The sequence below is a fragment of the Giraffa tippelskirchi genome, chromosome 2, assembly GCF_054371585.1.
Source record: "Giraffa tippelskirchi isolate mGirTip1 chromosome 2, T2T-mGirTip1v1.2.pri, whole genome shotgun sequence".
Lineage (NCBI taxonomy): Eukaryota > Metazoa > Chordata > Mammalia > Artiodactyla > Giraffidae > Giraffa > Giraffa tippelskirchi.
The window spans coordinates 12,498,957-12,520,068 of record NC_137276.1 but is presented as its reverse complement, the minus strand read 5'-3'; the positions used below and the strand labels follow the sequence as shown (position 1 = coordinate 12,520,068).

Genomic DNA, 21,112 nt, shown 5'->3' with positions numbered 1-21,112 from the left:
ATTTTCTTCCTTTTACTTATCCATTTTTTCTATACTAGGCGTGTTTACTTGTCTTCTATTAAACTTTTTTTCTTTAGTTCAGGTATCTTAAGGGTGTACCTACAGAAAAGGAAAATATGGGAGAGCGGGAAATCACATTTTCATTGGCTGAAAACTACCAATTTTTAGTTTCTTTCTCTGCAATTTCAGTAAGATTTGGTGGGGGAATCAAATATATCAAGATAACTCATGAGAAAATGTCTGCAGAATCCTTAGAGTAAAAAAGTCCACGTTGACGACAAAATGCCCACTACCGAGATCTCTGATGTAGGATCTTCACTGTGCATGCTTACTAAGTCTAGGTAGCACTGAGAAATCAAGGCGACAGTCTAGAGCTGCATTTCTCCAACTCTCTGCAGTAAAGGACAACTTTGTCTCTGTAATTTCTGAACTGTTGCCATCAATACTTTTATAAAGTACAATAAATTACTATTAAAATAAGATGGAAAGACAAACTGATTTTTTTAAATTAGGGTAAACAGACACAAGACTACCATGAAACTATTTACAAAATGTTGTAAATGCATACTCTCCAGGCTGCTGCTGCTGCTGCTAAGTCACTTCAGTCGTGTCCAACTCTGTGCGACCCCATAGACGGCAGCCCACCAGGCTCCCCCGTCCCTGGGATTCTCCAGGCAAAAATACTGGAGTGGGCTGCCATTTCCTTCTCCAATGCATGAAAGTGAAAAGTGAAAGTGAAGCCGCTCAGTCGTGTCCGACCCCTAGCGACCCCATAGACAGCAGCCTACTAGGCTCCTCCGTCCATGGGATTTTCCAGGCAAGAGTACTGGAGTGGGGTGCCATTGACTCTCCAGGCACTGAGCCACAATTTGAGCACTGAGGTCTGAAAAAAATTACATGATTTGGTTTGGAACTGACAGCATGCATCTAGAACCAAAATAACTGAGATTTCTTGTCCCAAACTCTTCCTTCTCCATTAGACAACCTCAAATCTGTTACCTAGCTATTGAAATTAGCCAAGAGATACCAAGATGCAGATACTTGTTAAAAGAGAAAAAAAGGTAATATTGGTTATTATTACTACAAAAAAAAGCCAAAATAGTTCACAACATACCTGCCACAATTCCATGCTGATAGCACTGTCCAACTGAACAAGCCTGGTTTCCAAATGCATAGACTGGCTCTCTGGATTATTAAGGTTGATTGCTGTACTTTGGTTATGGTGGCGTTGAATCTGAGACAAGTGCATTCTCAAGTTGTCACACAACTTACGGAATTCGGCCTTCCGGGTATATTGGAGGCAGAATTTGAAAGCTATAAGCATAATTGTAAAATATATTAGGTACTTTCCACCATAAACTTAGTATTTAAACAGGCTCTATTTCATGTATTAAGGTCAGTTATCTTAACAAGATTTACCAAACTCAGCATCAGTCTTGAGAAATGATCAGAGTCATAACTCACTTCATGTGCCCTGAGCACCTTTTAGACACAGTCATCAGTCCTGGTCTAGGACTGAAATGGTTCTGAGAGCTAAGGAAGCTATTTAAGTTTAGGTCTAAGAGGGACTCATCTTTCAAACACTTATCACTTCAAACCCTAAAAGAGCAAAAAAATTCTGGTCTCAAATACAATTAACTCTCTTAACTAATTTACTAGAAAACAAAGCTTCTGCACTAACTGAAACTGAATAATACAAATTGTGGGTGTATGGTAACCTAATTTTACTTGTGTACAGATGTATAAATGAACTACTTGCTCTATATCATTAAAACACATAATTTCTACTATCATACACGCAATACTAAAATAACTTCTTTGACTGTCCTTTGTCAATCCCTTAAAAAAGAGTATTTCTATTTCAACAGGCCTGAAACAAAAGGATGCAGTTTAACTACAAGTTAATATTTACCTCAACTGTTATCAAAAGGTCCTAGTATACTTGTGTTAAATACTAGCCATGTGGGCAAAACAAAACAGATTCTAATACTCATAGTAAGCTATTCTTAGTCACATAATCACTTGAAACTTGAATAAACAAAAACCAATGCCATATTAAAAAGAATGGTGACAAGCCTGTGCCTAAGGCTAAAAGTAAGAAACAGCCAAGAGCCACTCATGTCACATATAGTTAAAAGGTTGCACTGATAGAAGATAAGCTGCAACAGTAAGGCAGAAAGACAAGATTAGGAAAACAAACTTAATACAGTGCTTCAGATTAAAAGTGCATGAAGTGTTAACTATTGGATATTTTTATGATGATCCTGAGTCTTCAGTAAGGTTTAGTTCTATATTCAATAACACTCTGGAGCTCAAAAAGACCTCAGAAACCCAGTACATGGTTAAGTAGCTTGCTGATGAGTATGCTACAGAGTCTAAAGTATTGATAGAATCAAGTCTGCCAGAAAGCAATAAAAAGTTAAGTTTATCTTTTCAGTCACTTAGAAAATTCCAAAATGACTTTAAAAGGTGCTTCAGACATCAATGGAAAACAAAGAATTACCTTGACTAATGAAACAAATTCCTTATTTAATATTCAAATGAATGCCAATCATCTAAAGTAAGAATTAAAACTATGTAAAATAAGTACTACAGAGAAAAGGAGGTTAACTTTAACAGTTAATCTTTTGCAAAACCTATCCTTAAGTCAACTTTTCAAATCAATTCTTGCTTTACCTTGTTGGGCAATATCATGGTAGAGCCGCTCTACTCTAGAATTGTTTCGAAGAAGGTCCAAACACTGTCTGTAGGATTCCCACAGGAATTTAACCCATGGAGTTAAAAGTAATCTGTCAGTACGATCCTGAGTGTCTTCACCACTTACAGCACTTAGGAGAACACTACAAAAATATTTTAAAATGTTGAAAACAATTTTAGACATGGTTTCCTACTTTGCCATATGATTATAAAACCAAAACCAACAATGATCATTCAAAAGTAGTTCAAATCCTACCTGTAACTTTGAACATACTGTAAAGCTATCACTTAGTCCAAGTATTTGAATTCTCAATCTGTATTACAGCCATTTATTTATATTAGTATACACCCTATCAGATGGTTGTAATTTTTCACTTTTATGAACTTTGAATAGTACATGACTTGAAGTTACTGTACATTTAAAATTCCAAAGACAAGCATTCTTTCTAATAAACATTTACTTCAAATGGGGACAATGGAAACACATGTGAAGAAAAACAATGAGAAAGATATATTTAGCACTTTAGCCCACATACCTTTCAGGAGTTTGAATATTATCCAGATCTTCTATGTCTAAGACCATCTGCTGGGACTCCTCTTTAGCAGCTTCCGTTTTCTCCTCTGCCAATTTCAAATATGCCCTAACAACATCCTCTAGAGATTTGATGTTCACCTAGCCAACAAATAAATAAATAAAACTCGTTTCCCAACAAACCAAAAAATATTTTAAAAGCAAACTTTATGGTATAAACGGTAAATCTGAAAGGTAAACGCCTCCCAAAATGACTAAAAGCACTTACTAAAATATAAAAACCCAGCTGTTCATACCTGTTGACAAATGTTCTTATACTGATATAAGCCTTCTTTAGCCAAATGGCTCTTGCGAAGATCCACACAAAGTTCCAAGTATTTCAACATAATCGGCTCGTGTATTTTCTGCCATGTTCTATGTTTCTTACTTTTCATAACATCATAAAGAACGTCCAAAGCAGGTTGCTTTTTGCCAACTTCAAGAAATTCTGGAAAAGTAATTCAGGAGAATTAAAATTAGTTATGCATGCTATATAAAAACCTAAATCTTGCTTTTTAACTTGGCTGTTTTAATTTCCCAACCTATTACCATCTCTTTTGAGGACACAATTTATTTTTGATTTCTAACACTATGCCAAGGTAAAACAATGAAAAACTGATACTATCTCAAATATGACCTTATAATAGGTAAAACTAGATTTCACTCAATTCCTCTGCACCAATTATGTCTAAGTTACTTTATAAAGTTCCAGAAATTCAAGTCATGAGGGCAACAATCTCCCCCTTGAATAGGCACAAAAAACAAGCAAGTGTAACTTCAGTCACAATGATCTGGCTGATGCAATTTTTGCTAGTTTGTATTAAGACTTGAGATAGAAAAAACAAATTAGATTGACTATATTCCTTTTAGATCAATTGACTGTGTGGGTCTATTTGGGGGCTCTATTTTGATCATTTTTCTACTGACCTGCCTAGGCTTTTTTGCCAACACCTCACTGTCTTGATTAGTGTAGCCTAACAGAAAATCCTCAAGTCAGGTGGTCTGAGTACTCCAACTTTGTTCTTCAGTACTAGCTGGCTATGTAACACCTTTGGCCTTTCCATACAAACTTCAGAATTGTTTGTAGATACCTACAAAATAGCTCACTGGGATCTCATTGAACCTATATAACAAGTTTGGAAGAACTGACAACAGCATTTAGTCTTCCAATCCATGAGTACAAAGTATCTCTCCACTTATTTATCCCAACCTAAACACGAGAAACAAACTGAGACAAATCCCAGCTAAGAGACAAAATACCTGACCAATACTCCTCAAACTGTCAAGGCCATCACCAAATCTAAGAAACTGCCACAACCAAGAGGAGCCTAAGGAGACAACTAAATGAAATGTATCTTGGGTGGGATCCTGGAATACACAGGGGACATTACAGAAAGCTGATAAAATATGAACAATGTATGGACTTTCCTTAATAATAACGTATCAGCATTGATTCATTAGTTGTAACAAACATACTACACAGATGTAAGATATTTATTAACAGGAGAATCTGTGTGTGGTGTGACTCTGTACTATGGCATTCTGTGTGTAGCAATACTTCAGAATCTGTTCAAACCTCAGATTTTGGGTATACTGCTTGTTTTGAAGGCAATGGCATCCCACTCCAGTACTCTTGTCTGGAAAATCCCATGGACGGAGGAGCCTGGTAGGCTACAGTCCATGGGGTCGCTAAGAGTCGGATACGACTGAGCGACTTCACTTTCACTTTTCCCTTTCGTGCACTGGAGAAGGAAATGGCAACCCACTCCAGTATTCTTGCCTGGAGAATCCCAGGGACGGTGGAGCCTGGTGGGCTGCCGTCTATGGGGTCGCACAGAGTCGGACACGACTGAAGCGACTTAGCAGCAGCAGCAGCAGCTTGTTTTGAAAATCAAAAGCAAACGCTCCTCCATCACATTTCTGACCAAAGTTAAAATTTATCCTATTTTTTTTTCTTTTTCTTAACTTTCTTTCATACACTTAACAGACTATGGGTGGTTCTTTTCTGGTTATGTTGAACTTAAAACTAAGTGCCAAATTTCACACACACAAAAATTTCTCCACTGAATATTTAACAAATAATTTGCAGAACACTAGTTTATCCCATAAAAAACTTAAAACACATGTTTTTTAAAATCATTGTTTATTTTTCTAAAAAAATTCTTGACAGATAATTATTTTAGGCATTAACCTAACAATGTATAGCATTATCTAAGATATAACTATGCTAGGGCAAACACATACCAAAATGATTCTTATCTGAAGGATTGACTAGATATATGGATTTAGTGAGTAACTCTTATTTCTTCTTCCAATCATCACATCTTTCAGGAATGCTGCCTCTGAACATTCCTTCCTCCAGGAAAACTACAAACAATATTCCAACTCTAGTATTATTTTTAAAACCTTATACAGGAGAAATCACAAAACACACTGAAATAAGTATCTTTTAATACAATATCCTACGTTATCCCATATTATACCAAATCATACTCCACATGCAAATTAATATAAACCCCTCTTCAATACTTCAATAATCTCAATATCAAATCTGCCAATATGGGAGAAAGTCCATTTTCACTTGGGTTAATTTTATTACACGCCTCCCAATCAAAGATGTAACACTGAATACAACTAGATACTTTGCTGGAATTAAGCCTCTTCTGTTTTAAGGGAAGGACCCACTCATCATCTTCCTGGAGCATGCACACATAGTTATTTTAAAATTCAACAGGGAGAAGGAAATGGCAACCCACTCCAGTATTCTTGCCTGGAGAATCCTGTGGACAGAGGAGCCTTGAGGGCTGCTGTCCATAGGGTCATACAGGGTCGGACATGACTGAAGCGACTTAGCATGTATGCATGCATTGCAAAAAGGAAATGGCAACCCACTCCAGTATTGTTGCCTGGAGAATCCCAGGGACAGAGGAGCCTGGTGGGCTGCCGTCTATGGGGTCGCACAGAGTCAGACATGACTGAAGCAACTGTACAGCAGCAGCAAGAGTGGCTTATGAAGATTAGGATCAGAGACCTGGGAGAAATTTGCCACGGAAGAAACAGAACCTTAAGAATGAAGAGACTCTAGGAAGCTGAAGATCTGGACTGTAAGATTCTGCAGGCTTTGTTATACAGAGTGAAGTGAGTCAGAAAGAGAAAAATAAATGTTATATATTAAAAAATAAATAAAAATAAAATTCAACAGTATTTTAGTGTTTTTTCACAATTATTTAACAGAAACAGCTTCTATCAGCCAAAAATTGGGGAGTAAATGTTTTTATGTTTATCCTTTACATTAAGGATATCACAGCAGCCCACCAAAATGACTTATTATATCCAAGTCCCCATCTTACATTGAGGATTCAAATCCCATACTACTGTATGTAAGTACTGTCAATATGATGCAAAATAGGCACCAAGAGTTAAGTGTAAGAGCTGGCCCCAGTATGAGGTGGTGACAAACTATCAAAAACTAATTCCCACTCTCTTTATTTCTAAATGACTGGTAACAATGTCACTTAAAAACAACAGCAGGTCTTGTTTGGCGGTAAAACTGAAAGTGCTTTTTGTTTCCTCCACAGCCAGTCAAGACACCCAACCCAGTCCTTTCCAATCCAGAACAATCACCTCATTAGGGGAAAACACAAGTCTTTGAGGCTGGAGAAAACTATCACACTAAAAACTGTACTGCAATCTTTAAAGCAACATTCATTTCTAGATTGATATCGTCTTAAATATAAAATCTGGAATTACAAACTATCCCTAGGAGGGTAGGCATTCTTAAAAGACACAATAAGTGATCCATGTATCTACCTATAGCAAAGTTTAGGTCAGCCCTTCAATTTTACTAGTTTATTTGTGTAAGAGACCAAGTAGAAAAGCTATAACGTTACATAATTTGTGGGTTTAATAACTTTATTTTTAAGACACTGGTTGTAGAGTGTAAGTTAAAAGGCTGTTATACAGTCAGAAGCAACAGTATTTTTAAGACACTGGTTGTAGACTGTAAGTTAAAAGGCTGTTATACAGTCAGAAGCAACAGAACTGGCACTATCATCAATTTGAACTGGAAAAGGGGCTTTTTCTGAATGATTCTGGGGTATACAAATTTCTTGCCGGTAACTGCTGGGACTTGGTCTCATTTTCCAGAATGCTTGTTTTCCAGTTGCTTCCAAAAATATTGCTCTGACAAACCATTCTACACCTAAATTTATTCACATCTTATTAGGATACTCTAATGGATGGGGTCTAAATGTGATTTGATTTGATATTACAAATGTTATAGATAAATGAGATTATATCCATTAAAAATAAAATGTGCTCTGATTACCCTATTTATAAAATTTTGTCAACAGTGTCATATGCCATCCACATTCTGCTCTTTGATACTAAAACAGGATCTAAGATGAAAGGTACAGAAATTTTACTACTTGAAAGGGAAGGTATCTCTACTATACCAGCACTCATCTAACAGCTTTTTAAAAGGCCTTTTACAAAAACTACACTAACAAACCCAAGTCCCCATCCCCCTGTCTTTCTCATCTTGCCTACTTTAATTTCTGACATTTTCACAAATTGCTCTTCATGAATCAAATCTATTTCAACTTAGAAACTGTGAGAAAAGATTTAAGATGTTAACATATATCACTTCTAATTTTAAAGTTACTGAAATATTAAGTTCATACAGATTCAAAAGGGAGGAGTGAAGGATACAAAGCTTGAACACATCAATACGTAGTATTTAGGCCATGGAGATTACAGTGCTTCAGCCAATTAACATGGAAAAAAATGTGTTGGTAAAGCATTCAAACGGCTATAAAACAGATCTCCAGTAGTAATTTCACCCAAGCCATTTGTATACCACAATATATAATAATTCTCTTAAGTTTCAAAACATTTAAGAAATAATGCTTTCCCTAAATTTGCTGGTTTATTTTGTAGGGTTAAATTTCCATCTCAATCTTACTTTCTTTCCTATAAATTAATCAGCATATGTAAACTTCCTGCCTGTTCAAACTATTGACATGGAAGATCAGAGTGAGTGATTAGATCCAAGTTGTAGTTTCAATTGTTTTTTAGAACAGTTACTCTATTCCACAGAATGTGGCATTATCCTATTCCACAGACGGTTATTTATCCCCAAAACTGTTAACTTACAGTAAAAACAACAAGCATATGACAAACAGCTCTCTGGCCCTGACAGATTATCAGTAGTACCAACTGTACGCATTGACTGAAACTGACCTTTTCCTAAGAGGATTTTCAAACAAACTAACAGAATAAGCTTCATAAGTATAAAAGGGTTAACAGACACGGTACATCGATCCACAACAGGGGTTAAGACCCAAAACTCGTTTGGCTTGAGGAAGCGTGAAAATATAAGAGCAATGGACGCCCTAACACTTAATAAACCCTAAATAAGAATCTATTGAAAGACCAGAGAATACATTTGCATGCACCCCCTGTAATGACAACGTAATAAATGCCTCTTGAACAGATCAGGACACACACACGTTTTCCCAACAGTGCCGCCGACTCAAGCACACATATGGAAATAAACGCAAGCAGCAGCGCAATAGTGGGGGGGAGGGGGGCGCACGATGGATCTGAAAGTTCAGAGACCTTGGTGTTACGCTTCTAGCTCAACAACTCACTCCCGGAGTGACCTTGGGCAAACCAGTCTCCCTAGGCCTCACTTTCCTAATCTTTGAGAGAAACTTCAAGTTCTTCTTATAGTATTAACTCTGTCCCAACTTCCTTGTGACTCGGAGTAGGCTTCGCAGCTGCCAATAATCAATGCCAAAAGAGAAAAAAAAAAAAAAATAGGGAACGAGTTAAAGGGGTCCGAGTCCCCGAAGCGGAGAAGAGGGGTCGGAAGGGGAAGTGGACCCTGAGCCGGCAAAGCGCGGCGCTGGATCCGGGGGCGCGGAGGCGTCCGCAGGAGGGCCCGGAGGTGGGCCTGCCAGGCCTCCCGGCCCGGCGGGAGGTGGAGCCGAGGTTCTCGCGTGCATTGTCCCCGGGAGGGAGCCATGTTTCCTCCACCCCAGCACTCCCAGATGGCGGCCGGGGGCGCGGGGCCGAAGCACACAAGGCCTCGTGGTCTGGAGTGAGGGGGTGCCCAGCAGAGGCGGGGAAAGAGAGGAGCTCGGGCCCGGGTCGGCCTGTCTCCGGAGCCGCGACGCCGCCACCCTGCCCCCCGAGACTCACCGGGCGGCGGCGGGAGGAAGGCGAGCCCCACAGAGAGACGGTTCCCGGCTCCGCATCTCCCACCCTCCTCGCTCAACCTCCCATGTCGGTTGGAGCGAGAAGGGATACCATACCCAACCACGGGCTGGGTCGGCGGCGGGCAGGCCGCAAGGGCCTCCTGTGCAGCCACAGTCGGGCGGCCGCCACCGCGCACCAGGCCCTGGCCCCCTCGACCTCCGAGGCCTCGGGCCGCCCCGGTCCGGCGCGCTCCGATCCCCTCCTCACCGTTGGCGCGCTTGAGAGCATTTTCCGGCCTCTGGAAATAGGCCGGCATCTTGGCGGCAGGCTCAGTTCACCCGGCGTCAGCGAATCCTCGGGGTCCCGGGCCAGGAGAGGAGACGAAGGGGAACCAGCGCGAGGCTCCACGCGCCTCGCCAGCAGTCGCCCGCGCCCAGCCGGCCAGAGACGGAAAGGAAGGAACCACGTGACCCCTCCCTGCGCGGCGGCGCTGCCGCCGCTTAGGGCCCGGATGTAGGGGGTGGGCCTCCGGGTGCGCCCCGCCCCTCACGCGCGGAAGCGCGTTGGCGTCACGCGCGCCGGCTGACGTGGCGGCTGTGCTCGGCTGATGGTCGCTTGGGTTCCACCTCCGGAGTCTGAGGCGTTACTTTGGGGAGCGGGTTCTCAGGCCCCTAGATCCTCGAGTGAGAATAGGGGTGAGAAGTATACAGTTTGGGACAGAGCTACTGTCTGGCGAGAAAGCGCAGTCTTCCTCTAATAAGATTTGTGCGGAGTCCTGCAAAGTTAGAATCAGGTCTCATTCGCCTCATTTCGGTTCCGTTCAGTCAGCTCTTCACTTTCACTTTTCAGTCAGCTCAGTCGTGTCCGACTCTTTGCGACCCCATGGACTGCAGCACGCCAGGCCTCCCTGTCCATCACCAACTCCCCAGAGCTTGCTCAAACTCCTCCATCGAATCGGTGATGCCGTCCAACCATCTCATCCTCTGTCGTCCCCTTCTCCTCCCGCCTTCAGTCTTTCCCAGCTGATGCTTTTCCAGTGAGTCAGTTCTTGGCATCAGGTGGCCCAAGTATTGGCGTTTCATTCGCCTAGGGAAGGGAATGATCTGACTTGAAAGTGAAAATTAGTCGCTCACTCCTGTCCTACTCTCTGCGACCCCATGGACTGTAGCCCGCCAGGCTTCTCTCCCTGGAATTCTCCGGCAAGGATACTGACTTGGCTGAGTTAAAATACCGAATTTATTCACTTAACACAAATGCATTGAGCACGTATCATTGGGCCAAGGATTGTTCACCTCTAGTGGAGACCTGTCACATGACGGACTAGCATGGGGAGGAGGGTTGCAATAAGGAACTAAACAACTAAGCAAGCTTTTTCCACATCTAGATAAAATTCTAAAGTTGATGACACAGAGAGTGCCCGGGCCCTCAGAAAAGGCTCGTTTTGAGCCAACACCTGAAGGTTGGGAATATACTGGAGACAACAGTCTGGAGTGGGGAGAAATGACATGCAGCAGACCAGACCCTCAAAATATTTGAAAATACATGGAGTGTATTTATGTTGACCATATACTGCACACAAACCAAAGAAAAGTATTAATGAAAAATTCTGTAACAGGCCCTTTGCTACAGGTCTTCTATTTTTGATGAACCACTTTAATGTTCAAACATTATACCTAGAACTTGAAAGCCATTTAAACTTAATCTAATTACTCAAAATGAGTTCTGGGACTTGCCTGACAGTGGTCCAACGGTTAGAACTATGCACTTCTACTGAGGGGACATGGGTTCCATCCCTGGTCAGGAAAATAGAAGAACCTGCATGCCCTGCAGCTTGGCCAAAAAAAATTGAAATAAGTTCAGAAGAAAAATTCAGAAAGCAGCAGTGGCATAAATTGTTCCAAATTTATTACACATTTTGTAATAATGAGTGGTAAAGAATCTGCCTACAGTAGAGGAGACCAACTGTAGACTTTAAAATTCATTTCAGAGAGTTCTTCCTCCAAATGATTAGATCACCCTGAGCTTACTCCTCAAAAAAATAAGAGCAAAGTTGAGCAATAAGTATTAAAAAGCCATGGGAACTGTTTTATAGGACAAGATCAAGAGACTTATTTGTGTATACAATAAGTCAAAATTAAAGAGCTAAACATAAGAGCAAATATAGCTTTTAAATGCTGTAGACAGAAAACTTTCAGTAGACCAGAGAGGTACGTAATAGAATAAAATAAAAAGAAACCTGGCCTAAGTAAGTATCAGAAAAGCTTTCCAACATTTTTAACTTTCCATTGTCATATCTCAAAGAAAATAGTAAAATGATTATTACTCATTATTTGGTAGACCTGAAACAATAAAAATACTAGAAAATTGGTAGATAAAATGAAAACCAATGTTCTACATCTGTATCCTTTTCTCTTTGAAGTTATTTTAAAAGTACAGTCAACCCTCTGCACCCACACCTGTGGAGTTCTGCATCCTCAGACTCAACCAGACATGCATCAGAAATATTCAGAAGGGAATTTCCTGAAGGTCCAGTGAGTAGGACTCTGCACTTTCACTGCTGAGAGTCCAGGTTCAATCGCTGGCTGGGGAACTAAGATCCTACAAGTCGCGCGGCACGGCCAAAAAAATAAAATGCCTTAAAAGAGAGAGCAACAGATAGAAACAAAGAATATATTTGGGAAAAAAGTTCCAGAAATTTCAAAAAGCCTAATTTGAATTTGTTACTGGCAACTATTTACATAGGTTTACACTGCATTAGGGCTTTTTCCCAGGTGGGTAAAGAACCTGCCTGCCAATGCAGGTAGACATAAGAGACATGGGTTCAATCCCTGGCCTGGGAAGGTCCCCTGGAGGAGGGCATGGCAATCCACTCCAGTATTCTTGCCTGGAGAACCCCATGGACAGAGGAGCCTGATGGGCTGCAGTCCATAGAGTCACAGAGTCAGACACAACTGAAGCAACTCAGCACTCACACTGCATTGAGAGTTATACGTAATCTAGAGATTATTTAAATTATATAGGAAGATGTGATAGGGTTACCTGCAAATACTATGCCATAAGACTTGAATATTGCATATTTTGATATGTGGTGGGAACTGGAACCAATCCCCTGTAGATACCAAGGGAAGACTGCATATGAAGCATTTGGTAATATATCAACACCAAATGGGGCTTCCCTGGTGGCTCAGTGGTAAAGAATCTGCCTGTGATGCTGGAGACCCCGGTTCAATCCCTGGGTCTAGAAGATTCCCTGGAGGGGGGCACGGCAACCCACTCCAGTACTCTTGCCTGGAGAATCCCAAGGACAGAGGAGCCTGGTGGACTGCAGTCCACAGGGCCACACAGAGTCGAATATGACTGAAGCAACTAAGTAACAGCAGCAGCCATACCAAAGGACCGTTTAAGTGCATGAAAAGTATTTAGAGTCTGTTACCATATTTTTGAATGAGTAAAGGTATAATGTCAATTTCCAGGATAAATTTACCTGTTAAACTCAACTAACAGGTATTCAGTACCAGCTAACAGCCATAACGTTAGATGCTGGGGATAAAAATAAACACGATGCCTCCTTTCACGGAGATGATGATTCACTGGTGAAAATAGACTAGTACACAAAGAGGGACAAGATGGGATCTATTCTAGGCCTGGAGAAAAGCATAATTACTTGCTGTTGATTATTGCTCACTTAGTGGAAAACGAGCAACCTGAGTAATGCTAAAAGCCACTCAGGAAGTGGCAAAAGGAAGTAATCAGGCTGATGAAGGTTTTTTTCCCCCTAATCAAGCTACGTTTATACTGTATATAACTGGATAACTTCTCTAATACAGTGTTTTGTAGGATTTTTCTGACTTGAGTGGAATAAATAAGGTGCTTAAAAAAAAAAAGTTGTTAAGGGTACAATTGAAGTACTACATTATACATATTTGCAACAATACTTCACAGCTTTAAAACAAGTATCATGTTTCACAGTTTACTGAAATGCTTTCACATTCATTGTTTACAAGAATGCTATAATGAAAGTATTTGTACTGATGAACATAATAAATTTCAGAGTTAAACCAAGGTTCACATTTATACATTCATTCAACCAACCATAATCAACAAACCATTATTATGTGCCAGACTCGAAAGGCAGGCACTCCATAGGTAGGTATGCAGCAGTGAGCAGGACAGATTTGGTTCCTGCCTTCTCAGACTTTGCAGTCTAGAGAGAGGAAAACTCTGAACACTCATCAGAAGCTCTGTGGAGGGAATTCCCTGGTGATCCAGTGGTTAGGACACCATGCTTTCAGTGCCCAGGGCCCAGGTTCAATCCCTGGTCAGGGAAACAAGATCCTGTAAGAGGTACCAGGCAGCCAAAAAAAAAAAAAGAAGCCAAGTGGAAACGGAGAATCCACTCCAGCCCAGGCCACCATTGTCTCTCTAGACCCATCTCTCACCACTCTCAATGTCTTTCAGTGCCTGAAACAGCCCTCTCCCGCCTCCAACACAGTGCATGCCATCACTTCACTTGGAAATTCACCATCACCCATTCCTTACTCTGGCAACAACAACCTATTTCTCCTTCACATTAAATGTCGCTTCTGCCAGGATTCTTCCCTGGCTCCCAGATTAATTTAGATGCCAAGGCATAGAGCACCAATAACATCCTCTCTTAGCACTGACCATACTTCAGTGTAATTACTTGCAGAATGTAAGCTCTGAGAGGGGAAGGACTATATTCATGTTGTTCACCACTGTATCCCCAATGCCTGGCAGAGGATCAGGCGGACAAGATGCTCTCAAAAGAGGCTGGAGAGAGAAATGAATAAATCCTTATGTAAACATGTATAATACATTTTCCTACAATACTCATGGGGCAGTAACAAGTTTAAAGGCCAATGTATGTCATGTTTCACTCATAGAATATCTACCCATCTACACAGAGCGTTCACTATCCCTAAGCCTCACACGCAAATATTAAAGGAGAAACAATAATGTTCTTCACCCAAAGCTCCTAATTGCACTGATTTGCATCTCGTCCCATCACTTCATGGGAAATAGATGGGGAAACAGTGGAAACAGTGTCAGACTTTATTTTTGGGGGCTCCAAAATCACTGCAGATGGTAATTGCAGCAATTAAATTAAAAGATGCTTACTCCTTGGAAGGAAAGCTATGACCAACCTAGATAGCATATTAAAGAGCAAAGACATTACTTTGCCAACAAAGGTCTGTCTACTCAAGTCTATGGTTTTTCCAGTAGTCATGTATGGATGTGAGAGTTGGACTGTGAAGAAAGCTGAGAGCTGAAGAATTGATGCTTTTGAACTGTGGTGTTGGAGAAGACTCTTGAGAGTCCTTTGGACTGCAAGGAGATCCAACTAGTCCATCCTAAAGGAGATCAGCCCTGGCTGTTCATTGGAAGGACTGATGTTGAAGCTGAAACTCCAATAGTTTGGCCACCTCATGTGATGAATTGACTCATTGGAAAAGACCCTGATGCTGGGAAGGATTGGGGGCAGGAGGAGAAGGGGACGACAGAGGATAAGATGGCTGGATGGCATCACTGACTCTATGGACATGAGTTTGGGTAAGAGTCGGACATGACTGAGCGACTGAACTGAACTGAACTGAACCTCCTACTGTGCCCAAGTTCATTCATGATTTTCTGAAGTCAGTGTTCAAAGATACCATGCCTTCCTGCACATATATATATATATCCCTTTCCCCTCACCACCATCATTACCTAACTCCTGCTAATACTTCAAACCTCAACCCAAAGTCTTTCTCTGCAAAGCCCCTTCTGCCAGCCGGGGCTGACCTAACTGCCCCTTTGCCATGGTCTTTGCTCAGGCCACCGTTAGCTCCATCACCCAGGCCGGTCGTGAGCACTCAGCTGCCTCTGCAACCCTGGCAAGGGGTGGCTGTGTTTCTCCATCAAACCACTGGCACCTGGAGGGGGATCCGTGAGCAACTAGCTCAACCCACTAACTCCTTCCCTTCCAGAGCACGCTTTCTCTGTCTCCTTCTCTCTCTCTTCCCTTAAATTCTCACTTCTGATGCTCACATCACTAGTCTAGGCCACGTGTGATTCCTCCACACTATGGTCCTTTCTCTTCAGACATCTACCAATCCCAGGTCACACCCCCTCATTCCTTGACTGTTAGTTCTGGTTCCCCTTCACTCTCTCCAGCACCACCATTGTATTGATTGGTGGGCTCTGTACCAATTAAATGATCCTGCCACATATCCTGGCCTCCTGGCCTTCACCATTGTGTCCTCTACCTGACCTCAGCCACTCACACACCCATTGATACCCTAAAGTCTAGACCAAGAGTCAGCACTCTTTCTATAAAGGGCCAGGTAGTAACTATTTTAGGTTTTGTGGGCCGTGAAATACCTTCACTTCTTGGAGCAACTGTTCTTGCTAAAAGGATAATAGTCTTTTTTTTTTTTTTATGTGAAAAACCATTCTTATCTCAAGGCTGTATAAAAACAGGCTGCAGGCCAGATTTAACCTGCAAGGCCATAGTATGCTGACCTCTATCCAGATCTTGTCACACTACCTCAGTCCCCAAATCTAGATTTCAAGCATCTTACTTTCTGACCACCCCCTCCTGTGGTTAATTCTATCAGATCCCAACTGTAACAACCCTGCTGCTTGACTGGGATTTATTTGCAATCTATTCATCCAGTGTACCTCTTTTCACTGCTGTCATCCCCCATGTCCTCTGTTCCCTCCAGACCCAACTTTTTCTTTCTTTTTTATTTATTTATTTTGGCTGCACCTGGTCTCAGCTACAGCTATAGCACGTGGGGTCCTCAATCTTTGGCGCAGCATGCAGGATCCCTAGTTGCAGCATGTGGGATCCAGTGCCCTGACCAGGGATCAAACCCAGGCTCCCTGCATTGACGAAGTTTTAGCCCCTGGACCACCAAGGAAGTCCCTCCAGGCCCAACATGGAATCCATCATTTAATTATTGTCTGCTCAGTTCTCTCTTTATTTTACCCAAACCCTGGCCAATCCAACCCTTCACCTACTCCTGCCTGCAGCCTCATATGACTGGAGATGAAGTCACAGCCACATCGATAAGTCTCACTTCAAATTCACAACCACAAGCCTCAACAAGCGCCATGCTGCTGCTCACCCATCCTGCTGCACTTCTCTTGGCCATGCTCTCACTCTCCTAGATGACTAGTTCATACATCTTCCTCTCTCTAACCTCCAGACCCTCCTTTCTCTACTCTCCACCGATGGCTGAGAGAAAATAGCAGAGAAATTAGAGAACTTTGGCACTCTGCCATCTGCTGTCCACTCTCATCTATGCTCAGACTCTCTGCCTTTCCTCCTATTACAATTCATTGACGCTCCTATCTAGGGTCAGCCCATCTCCTCTCACACACAGAGATGATCACTGTATCCTCCCTGAAACACTTTCTCCACCTGAATTCCAGGATCCTCCTTTCCTGATTTTCTTCTCACCTCTCTGTCTGTTCCTCGTCCCTCTGACTTCTAAGGTTGAAAAGTCCCAGGGGTCAGTTCCTGGATCTTGTCCCTCCTCTAACTGCCTTCATCTCTTGCTTCTAGCTCCTAGTTCTGGATGCTTTTTCTGTAAGCATCTTTGCCGCAAGCATTTTTGCCCCAAATATTTTTGCCTCATAACTAATTGGCCATAGGCAATTTTGCTGTAAAAGATAAAACAATGGGGGGAAAAAAGCTAAAAGAACAAAAAGAAAGGAGAGACATCACCACAACCCCAGCCAGAGGCCCACCCTCAAAGAAGTACTTGAACACCCCTGGATCACAGCCAACTTAAAACCATCAAGTTGTCAGAAAAAAGAACTGACTAGCAAACAATCTTAATCTTTGGGGGCAGAGATCCTCAGGCCAGGGCTGCCTTGTCCTGGAGCAGGCTGCTGGCGTGTCTCCCTGCGGCCTGCCCGTCATCAAGACCCTACAGGACCTGCTGCTGACGAGCAGGCAGTGCTCAGAGTCCCACTTCCGCAGACACGGCACTCTGCAGCAGTGGGAGCAGCCGTGAGAATCGTGCTAATAACTTCACTGGTTATAGAATCAATACGGAGGCAAGGTTTGAGGGCAGCCACCCCGAAGCCTGTTTGGAGTAAGGCGTCCTCGTGGAAGTCGGACTCAGAGCCTGGCTGTGGGGAAAGGGGTCATGCCTAGTCCTGCCTCGACCCTTGAAACACTGTGCAATAACCTTCCCAGTCCTGTGTGTGTGTAACTTATCGGGTGGCCCAGTCAGAATGAACGTGTGATTCTTCCTTTTAAATGTCAAAGACTTTTGTATAAAGACTTCAATAATGTCACCGACTGGAAGAAATGCTAATGCATTTCAACTCACTGAAACCAAATTGTCAAACCCCAAACTGTCAACCGGTTATTATATCCTTCATGGCAAAATTGTCTTATGGCCACTTTGCAGCAAAAATGCTTGCAGCAAAGATGCTGACAGCAAAGGCACCCAAAATTCTAGCTCATAGCTTTACAAATCACGTCTGTGCTGTAAAGTTACAAAACTGTATCACCAGCACTTGACCTCTTTTCCTGAAAGCCCAGCTCACAGCCAGATGTCTATTTGACACATCCATTAAATGTCTGACACGCAACTTACACCCAGCCTGCCCCAAACCAGACACCAAGTCTCTCTGGCTCCATCCTGCTCTTCTTCTCACCATCCCCCAGAGAATAATTACAACCCCATTTTTCTGGTTACTTAAGCCACAAAAATATTAAAGACATCCTTGACTCCACTTTTCTCTGTCATAGCCCCACGTCCAATCAGCCCATCAACAAATCCCACATACACCACTTCCACGGCTATCCAATGATGGTCTGAGTCCCCATCGCTTCTCAGCTGGAGTGTATGATAACCAGCTAGCTTGTCTTTCTCTTTTCACCTGACTCCCTCCCTGTTTTTCTCCACATAGCAAGGAGGGGGATCCTTTTCAAAACAAAAGTGAGGTGATCGTGTCAGTCTCCTAATCAAGACCCTCTTGGGGCCCCCAGATCACTCCATGAAAGTCAGTCCTTATAATGACCTGCAAGACCCAACACAACCCCTTCTCTTTCTTCGTCTCTCTCACATCATGCCAGTGCCACCTTTTCAGCGATGTCTTCTCTCACCTCTTTAAAGTAATAATAACCTCCCTTCTTTCTATACTTCTTAGCACCCTTCTAGCCTTGCTTTTTCTCCATAACATTTATTTATTGCTGTTTGGTTCCTGATATATTTTATGAGTTTATTTCTTTACTGTCTGCCCCTCTAGAAGGTAAGTTTTTTGTTTGTTTGCTTGTTTGACTGTGCCATGTGGCCTGTGGGACTTTTAGTTCCCTGGCAAGGGATCAATTCCAGGCCTTCAGCAGTGAGAGCATAGAGTCTTAACCACTGGACCATCAGGAAATTTCCTAGAATATAAGCTTGATGAGAGCAGGGATTTATGTCTGTTTTGTCCAACTGCTGTATCTGTAGCACCGATAACAGTATCTCACGCAGAGTAAGCACTCAGTAAGTCAAAGTCATTTGAATAAATGACAGTTGGTTAAAGCAAGCCTTCTATATTATAATTGCCCATCTGCACATTTCTCCTGTGTCACCCTGGAAGTCCCTTGAAGGTAGTGACTGGGACCCTTCATCTTTGTATCTGGATGGTGCCTGACTCATGGTCACACCCAGAAAGTGGTTGTTTGGTGTGTGTTTCAGAGCGAATCGGTGGCACCGGTGCTTTATGATAACAAACTAGGTCCAAAACCTCACAGCCTGGTGTTCCTCACCTTGAAAATGTCCAGCTGGGGTTGGGAAGCCTTTAAACAGTGGTGTGCCCAGGGCACATGTGGAGTGCACCGTGCTTATGCCAGGCAGTTCTCACCTCACTGCAAGTTTGGGTTCTGCAAATTTAAAGCAGGAACTTGAAATGCAGATTCAGTCGAGTATATTTTTTAGCAGAAACATGTCCTGGTGATATATTATTATTGATTGGGAAACATGCATCTTATATTCAGGAGTCTTCAATTAACATTCTACTTGCCTTGGGGCTTCCCTGGTGGCTCAGCAGTAAAGAACTCGCCTGCCAGTCAATGCAGGAGACACGAGTTTGATCCCTGGTCCAGGAAGATCCCACAGGCCGAGGAGCAACTAAGTCCATGCTCCACAACTATTTAGCCTGTGCGCCAGAGCCTGGGAGCCCATATGACCTAGAGCCCGTGCTCCGCAACAAGAGAAGCCACCACAATGAAAAGCCCGCACGCAAAAACAAAGAGTAGCCCCCGCTCTCCGCGACTAGAGAAAAACCCTTGCAGCAGTGAAGACCCAGCACAGCCAAAAATAAAAAAAAATCAATTAATTTAAAAAGAATGTAAAAAAAAAAAAAAAGATTCTGCTTGCCTGCAGAAGAAAGCTGAAGGGAGAAACAGAGGCTTGTTTATGGGACATGGAATACATTCTCACACAGGCCAAGGATGGCATGCCATGGAGCCCAGCTACTGCTGAGGAACTTGGGAGATTGCGCTCAAAGCTACACAAACCAACTGCAGCCAAGGAAGCAGAAGGAGTAAGACACTGTGCACAGTGGTTTTGGGTGTGGTTTAAAACGAGGCTTCTCTGTGAAGCGTGTTAAACATGATTAGAAGGAACCCTGGAACGTGTAGACTTTCATCTTGGGTTTGTGGATGTTAGATTATCTTCACATGGACCTTTTCATTGTGTTATCTTCTCAAGGAGCAGCTAAAACAGTCCCTCCACAGAGAGCCCTTTCCTAAAGACCAGCCCATTTTAATTCTCCACAGAGCATTCAGCACTAACAGGGAGTTTTCTTTGTTTCCTTGGTTACTATCTGTCTTACTATGCTGGATAGTAAGCTTTAAGAGGTCAAGTTTGTCTTGTTCACTATTGTATCTCCAACTCCTAGAACTATGCCTGGCACAGGGCAGGCGTTCCATAAATATGAGATGTGTGAATAAATGAAGGAATGGAGGCTGTGGTAGACTTGTAAGATGTGGTTTACACAGCCTGTTTAATGCCTAAGACTGTAAATGTGATGGGGTATTACTGCTGTGCTTCCCTGGTGACTCACATGGTAAAGAATCTGCCTGCAATACAAAAGACCCGAGTTTGATCCCTGGGTTGGGAAGATCCCATGGAGAAGGGAATGACTACCCACTCCAGTATCCTTGCCTGGAGAATCCCATGGACAAAGGATCCTGGTGGGCTACAGTCCATGTGTTCGTAAAGAGTCAGACTGAGTGACTAACATTTTGACTTTTTTTTTTAGGTTATATTATGTGTCACAATTGACTTTAAGAAGGGGAGATTGGGACTTCCCCGGTGGCCCAGTGGATAGGACTCCGTGCTTCCACTGCAGGGGGCCCAGACTTGATCCCTGGTTGGGGAAATATCCTGCATGCTACCTGGTGTGGCTAAAGAAAAAGGGGGGGTGGGTACATTATTTGGGTGGGCCTAACCAATCACATGAGCCCTTTAAATCTGGGTCTGAAGTCAGAGGCAGAGGAGGGAAGAGATTCAAAGCATGAGAGAGTATCTGGAGGGAGCTACATGATGAAAAACTGCGGCAGGGGGTGGAGGGCAGTCAAGAAGCTGAGAGCAGCCCCCAGGAAAAAGTCACCCTGTGAACAGAGGCCTCGGT

The 21,112-nt window shown here is 42.7% G+C and overlaps 1 protein-coding gene across 2 annotated transcripts in view; it reads right to left on the bottom strand.

The window, feature by feature from the left end:
- The window catches only part of EIF3A (eukaryotic translation initiation factor 3 subunit A), a 33,044-nt gene extending 23,126 nt beyond the window's left edge, over window positions 1–9,918 (bottom strand). The window contains exons 1-5 of one of the 2 annotated variants that reach the window (XM_081536324.1): window positions 9,473–9,918; window positions 3,526–3,716; window positions 3,234–3,370; window positions 2,677–2,840; window positions 1,115–1,314 (exon numbers count right to left, since the gene is read on the bottom strand). In XM_081536324.1, the coding sequence (XP_081392450.1) occupies window positions 1,115–1,314; window positions 2,677–2,840; window positions 3,234–3,370; window positions 3,526–3,716; window positions 9,473–9,785 (1,005 nt within the window). In that variant the 5' untranslated portion in view covers window positions 9,786–9,918. The remainder of the gene's footprint in view (window positions 1–1,114; window positions 1,315–2,676; window positions 2,841–3,233; window positions 3,371–3,525; window positions 3,717–9,472) is intronic. The other variant, XM_081536330.1, reaches the window with a different exon arrangement.
- Between the last annotated feature and the right edge of the window lie 11,194 nt (window positions 9,919–21,112).